The sequence below is a fragment of the Cucumis sativus genome, chromosome 1, assembly GCF_000004075.3.
Source record: "Cucumis sativus cultivar 9930 chromosome 1, Cucumber_9930_V3, whole genome shotgun sequence".
In the NCBI taxonomy this organism is placed as follows: domain Eukaryota; kingdom Viridiplantae; phylum Streptophyta; class Magnoliopsida; order Cucurbitales; family Cucurbitaceae; genus Cucumis; species Cucumis sativus.
The window spans coordinates 10909045-10930113 of record NC_026655.2 but is presented as its reverse complement, the minus strand read 5'-3'; the positions used below and the strand labels follow the sequence as shown (position 1 = coordinate 10930113).

The window sequence follows — 21069 nt, the reverse complement described above, 5'->3', positions numbered from 1 at the left end:
GCTCATTTGTATTAATAGCACTCATTATGGGCCCAAATTCGCCCTTTTCGTGCCCAATTTTGTATAAATTAATTGGATTTTCTTTCATATTTTATATTAATTTTATCATTGTTATTATTTTTTATTTCTTTATAAAGTATTTCAAGGCCCCAATTGGTTTGAAAAATTGCCCAACAACATCTTTTTTTCAAACAATTCAGTTTAAATTAAAAAACAAATCTCTTTCTTACAAGAGGTCGAAAATAAAGTTCAAACATTCGAGAAGAAATAAAGTTTGACGAAAATCTATATATGAGGATGGGAAGAGAAAGACGATGGTTATTTAGATAAGACGATGGAGATAAGAGGAAGAAAAAGGAAAACCACCTACAGAGAAAAATGAAAAAGGAAAAGAAAACCAATAGAAACGAAACAAACTGCTTTTCTTTAGTAATGACTTATAAAATGAGAAACATTTCTACTCTTTTTTAGAACGAGAAAAGAACATTACCAAACACCTTCATTTCTTAAAAAGATAAAAACATTAGAACGAGAAAGGAATATTACCAAACACTTTCGTTTCTTAAAAAGATAAAAACATTAAAAAAAAAAAAAAAACAAGAAACGACAACGTTACCAAACGAGCCCAATTGCTTTAGCATATTCTTTTCTGTAAAAACAAAAATCATTAAGGCATGCATGATTCTTTTCATAATTCATTTCTAGTGCACGTAAAGTTTTCTTCGGATCATATATTGATGTTGGAAGCTTATTGGTAGTTGCAAAGTTTCGTTTAAAGTTTTGAGCAGTTCTGAAAAGCTAATATCACTTCATCCGTATGTAACTTTTAAATTATAGAACTTGACTAATGTAGACAACTTGGTAAATTTTTTACATCCTTCATATAATGATTTTTTAGGCATCATTAAGCAATTTCTCAAATTTATTTGGGTCTTGTGAATTTTCCTCATGACCAACTTCAATAATTTCTTTTATACTTCCACCATCGTTCTCTTCATACATATAGGTATCAAACTTGAAATATTCTTCATATAAAGACGAGTTAGGTAATTATTCACCATGCCAAAACCAAAATTTATAAATTTTATCAACATGAGTGATGCATAAACGATCCTTCATTTATTGTAACTCTATAAAGAAAAGATGTGAGTAATGGTTACCAATTTGAAGTATAGTAAAAGAATAATATATGGGCATACAAAAAAGAAAGGCTGCCAACTTAAATTAATATACCATTCGGCAAAAAGAATAGTATATCATTTGGCAATTACCCAAGGATAACGTTTCCAATATTCAACAAGAGGTCAATTCCCAATAAACTTTAAACCCCAAGAATTAACTTTTGCATAATCTATAAGTGGAATATATACCACCAAGGACATTTGTTATAAACTTTTTCGTCCTAAGAAGAAAAAGATATTGTCCCATGAAATCAATTCTTCAACACCTATGTCTATCACAAGTAGAAAAAAAAAAGGTAAATTAATCACCTGGAACTAAAATTAGAAAGGGACGAGAAAGAAGACCAAAACTTATAGGTTAGAGAAAAACCCAAAAATTTCCAAAAACAACCGCAAACAAACCAACACATTGAACAAACAACATGATATACGAACGAAATTTGAGGGCCTGGTTGGTAACATTTCTGTTTCTTATTCCATGTTATTTGTTCCTTGTTTCTTTCTTTTTTTAAGAACAGGAAACATGAATGTATTTGATAACTGTTTCTGCTTCTTGTTTTTCGAAAAAAAAAACAAAGAAACAAAAACAAAAACAAAAAAATGTGTTTGATAACTATTTCTTGTTTTCTTATTTTCTTCGAAATTTATCTTTTATTTTATTCACATCTAATTCATTAAACATTATACCACTCACTTTATCAAACCTAGATAGGAAGGTCTTCTAGTAATCTTATGGAGATCAAAATGAAGATTGAGATAAGAAGAACAAAGCCAACAAGGAGGAAGACGAAAACCCCATGATGAAGAGGAGGACTAAAACCCACAGGGAAGAGGAAAATAAAGACCCACGAAGAAAACACATATTCAGTGAAAATCCATAGCGAAAACCCATATTCGAGCGAAGAGGAAGAGAAAAACTCATAATCGACGAAGAGGAAGATGTCGTGTAGAGAAAGACGATGAGAGGCAAAGAGAAAGATGGCAAAGACAATGATAGGAAGAGAAAGACAATGGTTATTTGGAGAAGAGTATAGAGATAAGAGAAGAAGAAAAAAAACCATCTGGAGAGTAGTTATTTACCGAAAAAGATAGAAATAAGAGGAAGAAAAAGGAAATCACGTGGAAAAAGGAAAAGGAAATATAAAAATAATTAAGAAAATGAAAATGAAAACCAATAAAAAAAATTGGAAAAATGAAAAGAAAATCAGCAAAAATATTTGAGAAAAAGAAAAACCAAAATAAATAATTAAGAAAACGGAAACCAATAAAAACAAATGAGAAACAAAATAGAAAAAACTACCTTATTTTGTTTGTTTACGATAATTTTTTATAAAATGAGAAATATTTTTACTTCTTTTAAGAACGAAAAAAAGAAAATGAAAACAGAAACATAAAAGGAGAACGTTACCGAACGAACTCTGAATAACGGAGTAGCAAACACCAACCTACGAACCCCAAACAAGCCTCTAGAACACCACACTGCCCCTCAAGTGCAGCGCATAAAAACAAAACATCAAGAACCCCCAACATCCATTTCTATCTAAATTTCCATCTCCCTTTTCCCTCTAACCTCCTTCACCTCCACCTTCTCATTTTCTTTCTCCACACCAATCCCAACTGCTCATCTTAAAATTAAAATCTCCTTCCTGTGCGTCTATGTTTTCCTTTTTTGTTCAAATTTATTTTGTTCCTTTGGATGAATAACCAAATAAAAACTTGAAACAATTTAATTCCATTTTCCTTCAGTTTTAGAGCAGATACAAATATCAGGACAAACAAGAAGCAAATTTAGAGATTTCAAACATGGCTGCATCTTCTTTTCATTTGTTTTTATTCGACCAAAAATTAATAATACATTGACATCTTTTTAAATAAAGAAACCTCAAATGAACTCTTTTCGTTGCGAAAACTTGCTATCTCAGTGTTTTTAATCTTATCAATGTATGATATTTAATGTGTTTACATGTTTATATTTCTAGGATCTAAGGTAATACAAGCATTCCAGAGCATTAAGGGTTGTTAATTAGGGTAAACTCGAAGCAATTAGAAGTTAAAAAGGGCACATGAAGCTTATATATACACATCAATATCTCAATATTATTTGTAATCCAATATTCTGAATAAAATATATATACTTCCATTCGATAACTTGTACATAATATATATTTGAAAACCATAAATAAATAAAAAATTAAAACAAAGTTCTCTCAGTTAAATTAAAAAAGGAAATGAATAATAATATTTGATAACAATTTGGAAAAACCTACAAAAACGCAACGAACCCGATGAAGACTAAATCAGCCCAGGCTACCGTAAAAATATCTGACAGGCAGATTTGTACGTAAAATGGTTTAAACCTTCAAAGAAAAAATAAGATTTTAAGAAACTTAATTATCACTTCTTAACTGGTGAAATTTTAGTCCAATTTTAACAACTATTTAAAAACTCTCTCTCTCTATATATATATTAAAAGATTGAGTTCAAAAGTATGTAATGAAAATTTCTGAAAGACAAAAAAACTTCAATACACAAAAGTATAGACTCCATAATCCCAATTCCACAGGGAATGTAAATAAACATGTTATAGCAATTAAATTATTTATATTGTCCATTTAAGAGAATGAGATATAATTAAAGCTAAATTTGATTAAAATTCCTAGTTTTTAGTGTTTAGCAAAGGGTTTCCTTTATAAAGAGAAGGAAGCAGAAAAGAAAGTGATTGATTGTTAGGTGTTTTTTTGGAGATCATGAAGCATCGGAAGATGAAGATCTATAATTCCATTCTCATTTTATTTTCACTCCTTTTGATAATATCACCTGCCATGGCTGCCAAAAAGGTAATCAAAATATTAGAAAAGAGATTGTTTTTAAACAAGTCTTGAAGTTGTTTTATTATGCATGCATTATCTAATATTTATACCCATTTTGTTCTTTACTATTAAAAAAGATATATTGATTTGGTTTGGTTCATTAGATTGTTTTTTGGGTTGTGATTTTTTTCTTCCCAAAACCCTAAAAGTTAAAATTGTAGTTTTCCTGATCTTTATTATTTGTTTTTTTTTTTGTTATACATTGATTGATTCAGTCTATACTTTCTATGTTCATAAACACATTATTAAACAAACCCCAAAACCCCAAAAATGGTTGGGACAAATTTCCTTTTCTTACTATATATGTGTATATAATTATCGATTAGGTTTGGTCAATATGAAGTGTTCTTGGGTTTTGAATTTTTTTTCTTCAGGTTTACAAAACCTCTTTTCTTTTTTTGGTTCTTGAACTCAGTTGATTCTATGAATTATTAAAAATTATCTTAAAGATTGGATAGCAAAAACAATTGGCTCTATTTTGTAAATAGAGCAAAATCTACTAAATTCTTTAGGTTCATTTAAGTTTTTTTTTTTTTTTGCAGAATATAGTTTCAATTTTTGTTTATTTTGCTATCAATAAGAGCTTCTCCAAAACTAAATGGTTCTTTTTTGTTTAATGCTTGGATTTCAGTCTTATATTGTGTTATTGGGATCCCATTCACATGGATTAGAAGTTACAGATGAAGATCTTAAAAGGGTGGCTGATTCCCATCACAAGTTGCTTGGATCCATCTTTGGAAGGTTTGAAATTTTATCTATAATTTCCTCATCATAACAACTTATTTTTCATTTGATTATTTTTTTTTAGAAAAAATCTTGTTGTTGTTATTATTATAATTCTTACTTATTATAAAATTTGAAAATTTCAGTGATGAGAAGGCAAGAAATGCTATATTTTACTCCTATAAGAAGAATATAAATGGTTTTGCAGCAATTATGGATGAGGAAGAGGCAGCCCAGCTTGCAAGTAAAAAAATCAACTCATATACTTCTTTTAAAGAAAAATCTATTTTCACATCTTTTAGCATAACCAAGGTTTAATTTAAAAAACAAAAAGAATTATAATAATAGAAACTAAATTGGAAAATTATAAAAAATGTGACAGAACACCCGGAAGTAGCAGCAGTATTGCCAAACAGAGCAAAAAAGTTACACACAACACATTCATGGGAGTTTATGCATTTGGAGAAGAATGGTGTAATTCCCCCTTCATCTGCTTGGCGTAGGGCTAAGTCTGGAAAAGACGTCATTATCGCCAATCTTGACACTGGTACACTTCTTTTTTTCTATTTTAATTAATATAGCAAAGATTTTATTCTTAGTATTTTACAAATTTAATTAATATAGCATAAATGATTGGAACAAATATGAAAACATAGGATAAAGACTTTGATGGAAGTAAAGTTTAGTTTATGGTCCAAATTAAAATAAATGTATATATTTGTTATCTTTTCTGTTTTGGGAAAAGGTGTGTGGCCGGAGTCCAAGAGTTTTGGAGAACATGGGATAGTTGGACCTGTTCCATCAAAGTGGAAAGGAGGTTGCACTGATAAAACCCTTGATAGAGTGCCATGTAACAGGTTTGATGTTTTTGACACGAAGAGTTAATTAACTACTTTGATATTGATATTGATATTGATTTAAGGTTGATTATTTTTCTTTAATATTAGATTGATTTTAAAATAAATAAATATAGGAAACTAATAGGAGCAAAGTACTTCAACAAGGGCTTCCTCGCATACTTGAAGTCTGAGAATTTGACAGCATTGGTGATTAACTCCACTCGTGACTACGACGGTCATGGTTCACACACCTTGTCCACGGCTGGGGGCAGCTATGTGTCTGGCGCCAGTGTGTTCGGGTTAGGCGTTGGAACTGCCAAAGGGGGCTCTCCCAAGGCACGTGTTGCTGCCTATAAGGTTTGCTGGCCACTTGAGGATGGAGGTTGTTTCGACGCTGACATTGCCCAGGCATTTGACCATGCCATTCACGACCGCGTTGATGTTCTTTCGCTCTCCCTTGGTGGCGAGCCAGCCGATTATTATGATGATGGAATCGCCATTTCAGCATTCCATGCAGTGAAGAAGGGAATCCCTGTGGTGTGCTCGGCTGGTAACTCTGGCCCTGGTGCTCAGACTGTTTCTAATACTGCACCTTGGATTTTGACTGTTGGTGCAAGTACTATGGATCGTGAGTTTCAGGCTCCTGTTGAGCTCCAAAATGGTCACCGTTATATGGTTCGTCTCAGCTTTCACTCTCTAATTGAATGGGTGTATGAGCTCTATTTATATTTTGTTGGTATTCTATATTCATTAGGGTTCGAGCCTTTCAAAAGGATTAAAGGGAGACAAGCTTTATCCATTAATAACTGGAGCTGAAGCGAAAGCGAAGAACGCCACCGCGGAGGAGGCCAGGCTTTGCAAACCAAAAACATTGGATCATTCAAAAGTGAAAGGGAAGATATTGGTTTGCTTGAGAGGAGACACTGCAAGAGTAGACAAAGGAGAACAAGCGGCCCTTGCCGGTGCTGTCGGAATGATTCTATGCAATGATGAGCTAAGTGGGTTCGAAACTATCGCAGATCCCCATGTTCTTCCTGCTTCCCATATCAATTACAATGATGGCCAAGCTGTTTTCTCTTACATCAAAACCACCAAGTAACTAATAATAACAAAAATTTTACCCTTTTCTAAAAGAAAAAAACAAGTTGATTACGATGATATTTGGTTGTTTCTTTGGCAGGAATCCGATGGGGTATTTAATCCCACCAACGGCAAAAGTTAACACCAAACCTGCCCCCACTATGGCAGCCTTTTCATCTCGAGGACCCAACCTTATTTCCCCTGAGATTATCAAGGTTTCCTTTTTCTCAAACCCTTATTATGATTTTCTCTTAAAAATCTATTTTATACTTTAATGGATGTTAAGAATAGTTTGAGTCCTCAGAAAATTTTGTTTAATATAATAAATTTAAGCTGATATGCTTTAGTTTTTGAGTTTTGAAAACAGTTTAATATGATTGCAACATAAACAGTTCACAATATGACGAATCTTTTTAATGTTAAGCAGACATAGCTAACTCTTTCCCACTTAATGTATAGCTCAATAACATTAAAGTATATTCGTTCAACGAATTTGTTTGATTTTAAATTTCTCATCTCCCCAAATAGTACTCAAAGAACTCACTCTAAAGTTATGACATATTTTAGTTAAATGAATAAATGATTTAACTATAGAATCTCAGATCTCTCCGAATTAACGACTACTTGAATTAAAATTTCCAGCCAGATGTGACTGCACCGGGTGTGAATATAATTGCAGCATTCTCAGAGGCCGTAAGCCCAACAGGCGAACCATTTGACAATAGAACAGTTCCATTCATAACAATGTCAGGCACCTCCATGTCTTGCCCCCATGTCTCTGGTCTTGTTGGCCTTCTTAGAACTCTCCACCCTCAGTGGAGCCCCTCCGCCATCAAATCTGCCATCATGACCTCTGCCAGAATTCGTGACAACACAAAAAAACCCATGCTCGATGGTGGCTCCCCTGACCTCGCCCCTTCCACCCCTTTTGCCTATGGCTCTGGCCACATTCGCCCTACTGGAGCCATTGACCCCGGCCTCGTCTATGATCTGTCCCCCAATGACTACTTGGAATTCCTCTGCGCCAGTGGCTACAACGAGAAGACCATTCAAGCATTCTCTGATGGTCCTTTCAAATGTCCAGCTTCTGCTTCTATTTTAAACTTGAATTATCCTTCCATTGGGGTTCAGAATCTGACTGGCAGTGTCACCGTCACTAGGAAATTGAAGAACGTTAGCACTCCTGGGGTATACAAAGGCAGAGTTAGGCACCCCAATGGAGTCAAGGTTTTAGTGAAGCCCAAAGTTCTAAAGTTCGAGAGAGTTGGAGAGGAGAAAAGCTTTGAATTGACAATAACTGGAGATGTGCCAGAGGATCAGGTTGTTGACGGGGTGCTGATTTGGACTGATGGCAAGCACTTTGTTAGGAGTCCCATTGTCGTTTCCTCTAGCTTGTTCTGAATTACTCATTTTTAGGATCATATTTTAGATTTCAAGTTGTTAAATTTCAAATTAGTCATACCATTATTTTTATGTCAAATGACGAACACTTTCTAGGAAGTTATTCAATATATATATACTACTCCAATCATTTTCTCTTCTACCGTTTATTTTATCCAATTATTGAAACAAACAATTTCTTGTCCACCATCTTACTATCTTATGATAGGGTGGCTGAAACATTAAAGCTAAAGCTGTTAAAATAACACAAACTAACCTACTCTTATTCTGCCAAGAGTAGTATACAATCAGAATTGTATTTTTTGCTTTAAAGTAGAAGCTCTTCAATAAAAGAATTAGAAAAGTAGAGAAAAATACTTGGTTAATTTTCTTTTTCCTCCATATTGTAATTTTGCTCCCAACTCTTTGTGCTCTCTCTCTCTTTGAAGTTGAATAAAGCTCTCTGGTTGTCTTCTAGAGTAATGTAAGCCTCAATGGCGGAACCACTATAGTTCAAGTTGTATTCATCTTCTTTATTCTTTTCTCTTCAGAATATGTACGCCCAAATTGCCCAAATTATTCTTCATAAGTATGAAAAGAGTTAACCATTTAAGGATATATCCTTTGTCCCTCATTCTTCACTCTTCGAATCTGCATGTTGAAGACAAAAGAAACGAAAGTAATTTGGGCCACTGAGTTTTAGTTGAAATAGGATGTCTTTGATTCAGCTTGGGGGTGCAAAGTTAAAATTAAATATTAATTTTAAATAATATGTTTCTTATACATATTTTTTATTTTAAAATTATTTACTCAATAATTCTACTTAAAACATATTGAAAAAAAGATCTTCTGATGTATAAATTTTCGTCAAGACTTTGTGGTTAGATGACATGCATCGGAAGAGGTCTTTCTAACATCGAGAAACTACACAGCGTCAAGAGATCATCTACAATTTTCAATGTCGTGTATGCATTGAGAGATCATATATCCAATGTCAAGAGTTGAATATGATCTTCCAAAGCTCCATGTACGACATTAGGAGTTTGATTTTTTAAAAGAAGTTACCTTCCATTATTTCTTTTATTTTATTTTCAAAACTTTACAACAATTAACCCAAATCAATAATAATGAAGCAAATTGTATTGAATCAAAGTAAATATGGATAATGAACCATGCAAGATCAAGAACAAGACTTACCAATTATAATAATCATCTCATTGTTTGAAATTTGATAATTATAGGTATATAAAAATATATTAATTATTATGGAAAAGGAAAAGATAATTATATATAAGAATATGAGTTAAACCCGGATTACTCACTCATATTATAATAGTTGAGTTGAGTTAAATTAAAACATAGGTTGGTTGTCGAGTTGAAGATTGAAAAATTAGGTTCAATATCCAAATTAATATATATATTATTTAATAAAAGATAAATTAGGTACTTAAAATTTGAAGTTATAGTAGAAAATTTTGAATGGACGTAGGTATAAAATTTAAAGCCCAAGTTCTTAAATCAATTGGCCATGAAATGACTCTTTCCAAATGGAAGAAGTGTTCATAGTCTTAATATATAAGAAGTTGTTACAAGAATAAAGCTCCTTCGATTTAAAATGTTTAGCCAATAGATTTATTTATAAAAGTAAAAAAGAAAAAACTAAATCTCAACTAATAAGACGATCCCAATTCCACAGGGATTGGAATAAATAAATCTGTTATGATGCTAATAATTAAATTAAATCAAAATCTATAATTAGTTGGAGGAGCTCTGAAATGAACATAAAATTAGGTGATATTATTAATCTCCCTTCCTTTATAAAAGGAGACCGCCAGCATTCAACAAGTGATTAATTTGGACATTACCATAAAATCATCCCAACATGAAATTCTTTATTTCTCCTCTCATTTTCTTCTCATTTCTTTTGTTAATATCACCTGCCATTGCTACCAAAAAGGTAAATCTATTTTTTCTTTGGTTAACTCTCTTTCGTTTTTCAATCTCTCCACAAAATTATTATTATTACTTTTTTCTTTTTCCAATCTTTTTATTTATTATTATTATTATTTGCAATTTCAGTCTTATGTTGTGTTATTGGGATCTCATTCTCATGGGTTAGACGCTACAGAGAAAGATTTTAAAAGGGTGGTTGATTCCCATCACAAATTACTTGGATCCTTCTTGAGGAGGTTTGGAAACTTTATCTAATTAATTATTTCATTGAATTGTTTTTTCAAAATACAATTTGGAATGATTTTAAAAATTTAAAATTATTTCAGTGAAGAAAAGGCAAAAGATGCCATATTTTACTCCTATAAGAAGAATATAAACGGATTTGCAGCAACTCTAGACGATGAAGATGCAACCCGACTTGCAAGTACTATACGCAACTTTTATATATATATATATACATACTGACTATTTATAAAAATATATTTAGAATTTGAATGATATTAATTTATAACAAATTTAAAAAATGGGACAGATCATCCAGAAGTAGCAGCAGTATTGCCAAACAAAGCAAAAAACTTATACACAACACATTCATGGGAATTCATGCATTTGGAGAAAAATGGTGTAATTCCCCCTTCTTCTCCTTGGTGGAGGGCTAAATTTGGAAAAGATGTCATTATTGCCAATCTTGACACAGGTGATTTTTTTTTTTTTCAAATTTTTTTTTTTTAAATTGTGTATCCTAATTTTTGGAATATTTTTGAAATAGGTGTATGGCCAGAGTCAAAGAGTTTTGGCGAACATGGCATAGTTGGACCTGCCCCATCAAAGTGGAAAGGAGGTTGTACTGATGATAAAACCCCTGATGGAGTGCCTTGTAACCAAAAATTAATCGGAGCAAAGTACTTCAACAAGGGCTACTTCGAGTACTTGAAATCTGAAAATTCCACTGTTGACCTCTCATCTATCATCAACTCCACTCGCGACTACAACGGTCATGGATCCCACACACTGTCCACGGCTGGTGGCAACTATGTGGTCGGCGCCAGCGTGTTTGGGTCCGGTATCGGAACAGCTAAAGGAGGATCTCCAAAGGCTCGTGTTGCTGCTTATAAGGTTTGTTGGCCATACGAGCATGGTGGTTGCTTCGATGCTGACATCACTGAGGCATTTGACCATGCCATCCACGATGGTGTTGATGTTCTTTCACTCTCTCTCGGCAGTGATGCCATCAAATACTCCGAGGATGCCATCGCCATTGCCTCCTTCCATGCAGTGAAGAAGGGAATTCCTGTCGTGTGCGCTGTTGGGAACTCTGGTCCCTTACCGAAGACGGCTTCTAATACTGCTCCTTGGATTTTGACTGTTGGTGCAAGTACTTTGGATCGTGAATTTTATGCTCCTGTTGTGCTTCGAAATGGTTATAAATTCATGGTTCGTATCTCTCTCTATATTTAACCAAATTAAGACATTCAACCTGGCTTTATAAATATTAATGTACACACCATAAATACTTTTTCTTTTCATTACCATATTGACATGGTATTAGAATTTTTCGGTAGTTATGGTTCCATTATAGTTGATCCTTTGTTGGTGATTAGGGTTCAAGTCATTCAAAAGGATTAAGGGGAAGGAATCTATACCCATTGATAACCGGAGCTCAGGCAAAAGCTGGTAACGCCACTGAGGACGATGCCATGCTTTGCAAGCCGGAAACATTGGACCATTCAAAAGTGAAAGGGAAGATATTGGTTTGCTTGAGAGGAGAAACGGCAAGGTTGGACAAAGGAAAACAAGCGGCCCTTGCCGGTGCTGTTGGAATGATTTTATGCAACGATAAGCTCAGTGGGACTTCCATCAACCCAGATTTTCACGTTCTTCCAGCTTCTCACATCAATTACCATGATGGTCAAGTTCTTCTATCTTACACCAACTCCGCCAGGTAATACATCAAAATTTATACTTTCAGTTTTTATTATTTTGCTATTGTATTGTACGTTTGTTTATGGTCAGATTTTCTTTTGTTGGACAGATATCCAATGGGGTGCTTAATCCCACCATTGGCAAGAGTTAACACCAAACCAGCTCCCACTATGGCGGTCTTCTCATCCCGAGGACCCAATACTATTTCACCAGAGATTATCAAGGTTTTCTTTTCCTAATTCGATGGACCATTTACATTTTCTTTGAAAATATATCTTAAACTATCAAAAATAGCAAACTTATTGTAACTGTATTAAGTCTGCCACTGTATTAAATCAAAAACAAAAGTTTGCCACCATTCAGCCAAAATGTATATTGTAAAATATGGGTTGTGATTGTAAAATGTATATTGTAAAATGTTAAAGTATTATTCACTCTTAAATCAGTGTTATATTTGTTGTGATTTTGAATAAAAAAATTTGCAGCCTGATGTGACCGCTCCAGGAGTAGACATAATTGCGGCATTTTCAGAAGCTATAAGTCCAACTCGCGATCCATCTGATAACAGAACAACTCCATTCATTACAATGTCAGGTACCTCCATGTCTTGCCCCCACGTCGCTGGCCTCGTCGGCCTCCTCCGAAATCTCCACCCTGATTGGACCCCCTCCGCCATTAAATCTGCCATCATGACCTCCGCCCAAGTCCGTGACAACACATTGAACCCCATGCTCGATGGGGGATCTCTTGGCCTCGACCCTGCCACTCCATTTGCATATGGCTCCGGCCACATCAACCCTACTGGAGCCGTTGACCCCGGCCTTGTCTACGACCTCTCCCCCAACGACTACTTGGAATTCCTCTGCGCCAGCGGCTACGACGAGAGGACCATTCGTGCATTCTCTGATGAACCTTTCAAATGTCCTGCTTCTGCTTCTGTTTTGAACCTTAATTACCCTTCCATTGGGGTTCAAAATTTGAAAGATAGTGTCACTATCACTAGAAAGCTGAAGAACGTTGGGACTCCTGGAGTTTATAAAGCTCAGATTCTCCACCCCAACGTAGTTCAGGTTTCTGTGAAGCCCAGATTTCTGAAGTTTGAGAGAGTTGGAGAAGAGAAGAGCTTTGAGTTGACGGTCAGTGGAGTTGTGCCAAAGAATCGTTTTGCTTACGGCGCTTTGATTTGGAGTGATGGCAGACACTTTGTGAGGAGTCCCATTGTTGTTTCTTCGGGCTTATTCTGAATTGCCCGTTTTTATATTTCAAATTAGCGGTACCATATTTTTATATTTCTAGGAATTCATTCTTTATATTCTATTAGAGTTAGTTAAATAGTTAATGAGCTTTTTGTTTTGTACAGTTATAATAACTCTCCTCTGTAATAAAGGTGGCTATATATATATATATATATGTATGTATGTATATGTATATATGTATATGCCTCTTCTTTTATCAATAATAAAGTAAGAGGATTTATTTAGGTTCATCTTCAATGGGCATCCCTCTCAACCGTCTTTAGTTATGCTCATTATATCTAATAACGCATTTTGATCTCTCTCAACTAGCTCCCACTTCCACTACGAAAAGAGTATGACAGATGCCCCTCCGTTTACACATTTTCGATTTAGGCCTTGAAGTGGACAGATTTACCATGAGAGTACATCGAGGTCATCAAAGTTTGTAAAATTCATAAACACTTATATATGTTTCAATCTAAACGATCCAGATCTGAGATTGGTCAATTTGGTAATTGGGTGTAAGATTGACTTCTCTATGAACACTACCACACTACCACTTCAGGTGATTTATGTAGTTTTATGTTGAAATCAATTAACATTTATTTATTTAAATTGTTTGAAAGTATATTTTTAGAATGCAGGAGCAATCAATATTTTTAGAATGTAGGAGCAATCAAAGCAAGACTGTTAGGAGCCTTACAACCATAGGAGCGACACAAAGTTGTTCATTCAACCATAGGAGCGGCACAAAGTTGTTCATTCAAAAACAAATAGAGCCTTATTGAACTATGCGTTGATTGATTGTGTCGAATTATTCAGATAAATGCATGTGGATCGTGTCGAATTATTCAGATAAATGCATGTAGTACTTAACGAGTTCATTTCACCTAGATGACGCTTTTGTAAGTTTAAGAAAACTTTTTGTTTTGTTATACTTTCCGTTCAACTTACAAGCTTCTATTGTAGAGAATCAAATTGTGGAACTTTAGTCTCAGCCCATCTTAGAAGATTCTCAACCACAAATTGTGGAACTTTAGTCTCAGCCCATTCTAGAAGATTCTCAACCACTATATGAGGACAAGATATTCGAGACCGTTTTGGGTAGACAACCGGGCTACTTAAAAGGTCCTGGGTTGGGACCTAAAACCCAAGTCTAGGGTGAGTTATGCTTCATCTTTTTTCTCTAATATGTATGACCACCAGGCACACATGGCGAAGGTTAGCGAACTAAAGACGAGCCTTGAAACGCTAACCACATGATTAAAGAACAACATCTGAGGGAGAAGGAGCGAGATCGACAAATAGCAGACTATGCATGACAAATGGCATAGAGATGGCGGAGGTTAGCGAACTAAAGATGAGCCTTGAAACGCTAACCACATGATTAAAGAACAACATCTGAGGGAGAAGGAGCGAGATCGACAAATAGCAGACTATGCATGACAAATGGCATAGAGAGGGTTGTGATCACTTGGGTACGTCCGTAACTAAAGCATAATACACAACTTTTGGTTTTTTTTGTTAATGTAATTGTTTTGAATTATGTAATTATTTTTGTATTGAACATATTTTGTGTACATTATTTGTAATTAATTGAAATATTTTAATTTTCATAATTTACTACAAATTTTGTTAATCTTCTAAAGTGGAACCAAAAACAATAATTACAAAAAGAAAAAAAAAATTAATAAACAAAAAAAAAAATTAAAAGCCTTCCTCGATGCACCCTACACATCAGGGAAAACCACGTTGGAGAACGTCTTTCCCGACATGCTGACAACGTGTGTCGGTGAATGTTTTTCCGTCGTCAACGTGATTTGTGTCGAAGAAAATATCCCCAACATGCTTTGAAACCATGTTTATGAGAGTGATTTCATAATTGTTTGTCCAAAAAGCCTTTCAAAACTATCACTCACTAAGTTTTTCACTCACGTTTTAAGTTTTTCTCTCCAGGTGATTAGGTGTTTCAAGTAAGGAATGATAAGATGAGATACTACACGTGGAAACCGAGCAAGCAATCTAAGTTCTTTTACTTTGTATTTCTTGTAATTAGAAAATTATTTTATTTAGAGAAGCTTTGTACGAAAAGAGTTGCATCTAAATTTTGAAAGAGCTAAGCGAGGCGTTCAAGTTTAAGATTTATTCATGTATCAAGGATGTAAGGAAAGTGTAACTGTATATACGATCATTAGTTTAGATGGTACGACCACACAACCGTTTAGAAAAAAGCCGATTAATAGCATGTTGACTTGAATATTTTTGGTTATTTTTATTGTTATATCAAAGTAAATATTTTACCGGGTTGTTATGTTCTTGAAAACACCTTTAAATAATCCCAATCAAAATAAATAAAATATTATTTTTTATAGAAGTGAAATTTTAAACTAAGAATATAAATTCAAGAATGAATAAAATTTAATATGATTGAACTACAACGTTTTACTATCATACATGTTGATTTTTTTATTATGAAATTATTAAATAAATAAATAACATGTTAGATTTATATTCTTCTTGGTGTTTAATACCATTAAATTATTTTATTTATGTTCTTAAAACTAATCTAGAGTTTTATATTAAATTAAAAATTCAACAAAAATCTAATTAGCTTTACTCAAACGTGTTTTAAAAAATATAACTAATTATTAAAAATGTACCCCGTATAAAACCGTTTCGAAAATGATTCAACACGTGATTAATCGACCACACACACTCTCAAGTAATATTATTTTAAACGATGGTGTTGACCATGGATGACCATGCTAAACAATCTTGTTGATCATGAATAACAGTACGTGATCGTATAGTCCAATGTAATTGATCATTAAAACTTGACAATGATAAACGATTATTTAGATCATGTCAAAATAATATTTAAACGAAATTGAATATGAAAAAGATGAAATAGCTTTATAAAATCTTGTCAAAAATAATGAATATGAAATATGAGATTTAAACCGAAGAATAAATCATTTAAAAATAAAATAAAGAAAATATGAGAGAGGAGAGGAAGAAATATGGAAGAAAATATAAATGACACTTCAGAAGAAAGAAGCGATAATTGCCCACAATATTCGTGACAAATTTGAAAATTATAAAAATATTTTAGTTTATGTGTATTTTTTTGGTAAATATTTATGGGTTTTTGTTAAATTAAAGTGATTTCACATATGCATCATCTTTCCAGAAAGTTGAGAATTACTTGGAAAATTAGGCATCATTATCATTTCATATATATATAAACTCAATACCAATTTCGGATTTAGAAGAACAAAGCTTTCCCACCAATTATTAATTGATGTTCTGTTCATACTCTCTCTTTCTTTCGCGCCTCAGAAGCCGAAGGTTTGGTTTGGCTATTCACTCTCAACTCTTATCAAACTCATTTGATCCAATTTTCCATCCTTAATCTCCATTTATTATCACTTCTTACATTCTCTCTGATTCTTTACCGCTCAAGACTTCCACAGATTTGATGATTCTACTTTGCGAATTCTGGAATCATTTCCCGCTTCCAAAGACGCGACGTCGTTGATGGATGTTAATTCCAGCTTTAAAGAAGTTCTCAGATTTGAATCTCTATCTATCATTCGTGAAACCTCTGAGAAAACTGATGATCATAAGCTTCTAGTCATCGAATTTCTTGTTCGAGCTTTTGCCCTTGTTGGAGACATTGAGGTGATTATTTATTTACATAACTCTCTCTGATCGTTTTTTGTATCTGTGACCCTTCAGTTTTTCTTCTGTAATCGTTTATGAATTTCCTAGTTTTGGTGTCTGTACTCTATGCTAAACGATGAATTTGTTAGCAGATGTGAATGTTTCTCTATTGTTCTACTTATACTTTCATGCTTCTAGAGTTGCTTAGCTTTGAGATACGAGGCCTTGAATTTTCGGGTACTGAAGTCTTTCAATCAACCATGGCTTCAAGTATCACACGCAGAATGGTTAAACTTCGCTGAGCATTCATTGCATGCTGGCTTTTTTTCAATTTCCATAAAGGTAAGGTGATTTCTTTTATTTATGTAATTGCTTAAGATTTTTCTTTAACACTTCGGTATAGGATTCTGTCCAATAAAAGTTCTACATATTATGTCCTTCCAACCACTTATGTATCTACTAATTATGAGGATGTGAGATATGAAGTGAAACCAAATGCTTAATAAAAATGCATTTATCTTTTTGGAAATTAAGAATGCATATGAAGTGGAGAAGTTGATGTTTGCAGTATGCTGGTGCTATGAATAGTAGTTCTATGAAAAGCCTCGTCTGAAGAATTCATTAACAAGGAAAAAATAACTCAGCATAAACAGTGGCTAAGTTTTGCTGGTGATATGCTTGTTGTGGCTAAGTTCATAAGGAAAAGCTTTGTCAGTGATGGTGCTATGCAAATTGTGGGTAGGTTTCAAGAAAGAGAAAAGATTCATATATGGCAAGTTATTAAGTAGAGAAAATGATGGGTAAGGAGAGCCTTTGTCAGAATGTCTGTGAGTTAGTTTTCACATGGTTTGAATTGAAGAATATGCTCATGAAGAACATTGAAGAACATGCATATTTAGTAAACGCGAACAGAAAGATTATAATGGCTTACCTAGACTCGATACACTAATGTGGTAAGATTTATGTTTGAATGAGCACTACTGGGACATAATTAGAACAAGAACAATGCCATTGCTGCCAATAATCTTTCTACCATCCGCACAACTAGCTCAGTTTACATCGATGCATGGTAGGAGAGACAGTGATTGGGCTACGAAGACAATAAGGTAAGGGGAACATTGAAACAGCGGGGAAATTTGTTGTAGGAGCATTGAGGAATCTATGAATTGGTAACAGAAAACTGAGGTTTGGTAGAGTAAGAGTCTAACGCAAGACCCTAGAAATGAGCATGTCTTGTTAGATCACTACTGAACCAAAAAACTTAAGTTTATGGATTATGGAAAATGTAATTATATCAATACTTTAATACTTCCCCTTGTTTGTGGGTGTAGAAATTTGTAGACAACTGGGCAAGGGGAAATCAATATTAATTGAAGTGAAAATGACGTTGTATGGTTTGGAACTTTGAACATAGGACCTCCTGCCTTTTTACTATGTGTTAGATTATTATTCACTCCAGGCCTATCAACTTTTAGTTCTGGAGATTATTATTCTTTTTTATCTCGTGTCTTATTCTCTTATTGCAGCTCTAATTTATAGTACTCAGTTACTTTTCTCCTTCAATACAATGAAATTATGGTGAAGATTTAATTAGTCTCAATACGTATGACTTATTTACAGTTTTCTTTGGTAGGCATATGAGCAAGCGCTGTCAAGCCTTCAGCAGAGTGATACTGCAAACTACACATCACATGGTTCCTTTAAACGCACAGAAGTTATGGAGAAGATAAATAGACTCAAAGATCATGCTCTGAATTTAGCTGGTTCCCATTCTGGTAGGAATCTTAGTCGAGTTAAAAGATTTGATGATCAATTCAATCACTAGATTAGCTGTATGCTTTGGGTTCTAATTTGTTTAAGAACTAACTGTTTCACTTTATATTGAAGGCATTGCATCTGTTGATGATTGACTTTCATGGATAAGATTTTTTACTTCAAACTTCGTGCTTTTTGAATCCCTTGTTGTATCTTAACCAAACATCCAGTGCTTCCATCATAATATTATTTTCAAACGACTTGTTATTCATAAGGAGAAAAAAGAAAATAACCAAATACCTTCTATTTCTATTACATAATTTTAATAACTAATAATTTGGAATGTAGACAATCTTTTAGTCCAAATACCATCTGACTCCTTGATCATTGTGTCTTATTAAATCAGTTCAAGCTCTCACATCTGATTATTTGAAAAAGAAAGTAACTGAAAGGAACAGAAAGATTTCTTCATCCTGCACAAGAAAATTTACAGCGAGCACTCTATTCATAAATGGTATCAGAAACTACAATGCAAGAAAGCTGCATGAATATCGAAGTTTTGAAGGGGTTAACCAGGGTCGCACAAGATCCAGTTTTGTGATCAGACCTACATGTAGTCTCTCTTCATATCCATCTGACTAGATAAATGTTCAGGTTAGTTTTACACGCATGGGTGCATGAGTAACTTTTCCTCTTATCAGTGTAGTATTTCTTTAAACTTTTATATTCATTATATAATTTTATAATAATAGTAACTAGCGGATTTGAACTTTGATGGCATAGAACCGTAATTCACTTAACTTGCGCTTTAGGAGTAGGGTTAAAGTTGATGCTATGCATTTGTTCTTTAATCAATGCCAAGAGGGGGCTAGACTTTATTACTCGAGTGATGTAAATGATTGGTGAGACTGAGTTAAGTAGGAAAGGGCTGAGTAGTTTGGCGAGAGAATGAGTCTAAATGATATTTCTTCTCTCAATAGGTCGAGATAACTATATCTAAGAGGCTCTATTGAACTCCCCATGACTGTTTTTTCCCACATTTTTTTTGTAAGAGAAGTTACAAGCTATTGCGTTAAATTTTTGCAGCTGCTGCATGAATAGATTAAGTGTATGTTTGGATTGACTTTCAAAGAATTGAAAAAAGTGTTTATAAGTGCAGAAAAAGTGTTTGTAAACACTTAAATATCAATCCAAATGCACCATAAGGCATTATTCAAAAACCCATTATTGGTTCCCCATGCTCAAAGTATAGTTGCGGTCGCTAACTCTTCCACCCTGAATTTAACCTTTTATATCATAGACTGGTTAATGCTATGCAGCTTAGAAGTATGGACAATTTTGTTTGACTAGTGTGCCATGTTCGGATGATGTGTGTGCATCTGCAGGTAGATTGTAAAAGCAAAAGTACTTTTGGTATCAAATTGTGATTACCTAACGATTTCTCTTGTGCTAGATAAGTTTTTCATTTTATTTTCTTTATAAATTTGACTGGGATTGAGTCGATGTGGTTCATTGAAGCTTTTAATGTTTATTTTCTTCCTGTTATTTGACGCTTCTGAATTTGTGTGCTTCCTTTAGGCAATAGGTTAGTACTGGACAGTTTATCAAGAAGACCAACTTAACTCTGACTGCTGCAAACTTATTCTTTCTATTACAGGGAGTCGATCAGGGTGACTCGGGCGGCAAAAGAAAAAGTGTTTCTATATAATTCCAGTTGATCTCAGTTCTGTGCAAGTCCAAGTTGCTTCTCCCCGTCTGACAGGTTTGTATTATCAATACCCCACCCCACCCCAAATTCTTCATTTCTTCCTTTTTGTAAGAGTTCAATTTTTCAATACCACAAAATCTTTCATGTGGTAAAATCCACTTGGAGTTCACATGGAAGCCTGTAAATTCTTTCTCATTCCCTCTTTGAGACAAGAGAATGACGTGCTTATTTCATTTCCTTTTCATGCCATTAGTTGTTTGGAAACATTTCAGTGTTTTTTGTTTTGTTTTACTTCACCTCTCTGTGTAGACGTTGAACGTGAAACTTTGGTCCAATCAGAAATTGCCATATTATTTACTAAATTAGTGACAAAATTTTAAATAATTGAATTTGAGATTAATTAAATGTTCATATGTGTCTCCGATTCAAATCCAGACGTTCAAAGGAGATCACCAAAAGAACATGGAGACGGTTCTGGCAGAGCATTTTGAGCGAACCCACTACCATCAACCACCATCCTAGCAACTTCATTTCACCGAGATCTACAGAAATTCTTCTCTCGATCTCACAAATAAAAATAATAATGATGAAGGACATAATATCATAAAAGTATAGAAAGAAAATCGTGTCAATTTGAAGGTTTCCCCGGCCAACCAAGAAATGAACTTCAATTTCCAACAAATCGATCCCAATTGGAACAAGAAACTCTCAGATTTGCTCATTATCTCCACGATTCACATTAAAAAGAAAAAAAAGAGA

The 21069-nt window shown here is 33.9% G+C and overlaps 3 protein-coding genes across 4 annotated transcripts; all 3 read left to right on the top strand.

Moving 5' to 3' along the window:
- The first annotated feature begins 4629 nt into the window (after window positions 1-4629).
- Window positions 4630-8236, top strand: LOC101213582 (subtilisin-like protease SBT5.4). Its single transcript, XM_031883251.1, has 8 exons — window positions 4630-4792; window positions 4921-5018; window positions 5157-5321; window positions 5520-5631; window positions 5748-6288; window positions 6368-6708; window positions 6794-6908; window positions 7336-8236. The coding sequence occupies exons 1-8, from the start codon at window positions 4650-4652 to the stop codon at window positions 8092-8094; spliced, it is 2274 nt and encodes a 757-aa protein (XP_031739111.1). The 5' UTR covers window positions 4630-4649; the 3' UTR covers window positions 8095-8236.
- Window positions 8237-9921: 1685 nt separating this feature from the next.
- On the top strand, window positions 9922-13435 carry LOC101213345 (subtilisin-like protease SBT5.4). The gene is made up of 8 exons (XM_011650161.2): window positions 9922-10030; window positions 10153-10262; window positions 10353-10450; window positions 10559-10723; window positions 10796-11460; window positions 11628-11968; window positions 12059-12173; window positions 12435-13435. The coding sequence occupies exons 1-8, from the start codon at window positions 9956-9958 to the stop codon at window positions 13191-13193; spliced, it is 2328 nt and encodes a 775-aa protein (XP_011648463.1). The 5' UTR covers window positions 9922-9955; the 3' UTR covers window positions 13194-13435.
- Window positions 13436-16395: 2960 nt separating this feature from the next.
- LOC101211584 (protein DOUBLE-STRAND BREAK FORMATION) lies at window positions 16396-20675 on the top strand. 2 transcript variants are annotated; one of them, XM_004139462.3, is made up of 6 exons: window positions 16396-16532; window positions 16658-16865; window positions 17046-17189; window positions 18481-18622; window positions 19009-19256; window positions 20260-20675. In XM_004139462.3, the coding sequence occupies exons 1-5, from the start codon at window positions 16486-16488 to the stop codon at window positions 19242-19244; spliced, it is 777 nt and encodes a 258-aa protein (XP_004139510.2). In that variant the 5' UTR covers window positions 16396-16485; the 3' UTR covers window positions 19245-19256; window positions 20260-20675. The 2 variants fall into 2 exon arrangements, with proteins under 2 accessions (XP_004139510.2, XP_011654706.1); XM_011656404.2 differs by having other exon boundaries at window positions 16447-16532; window positions 16648-16865.
- The last annotated feature ends 394 nt before the right edge of the window (window positions 20676-21069 follow it).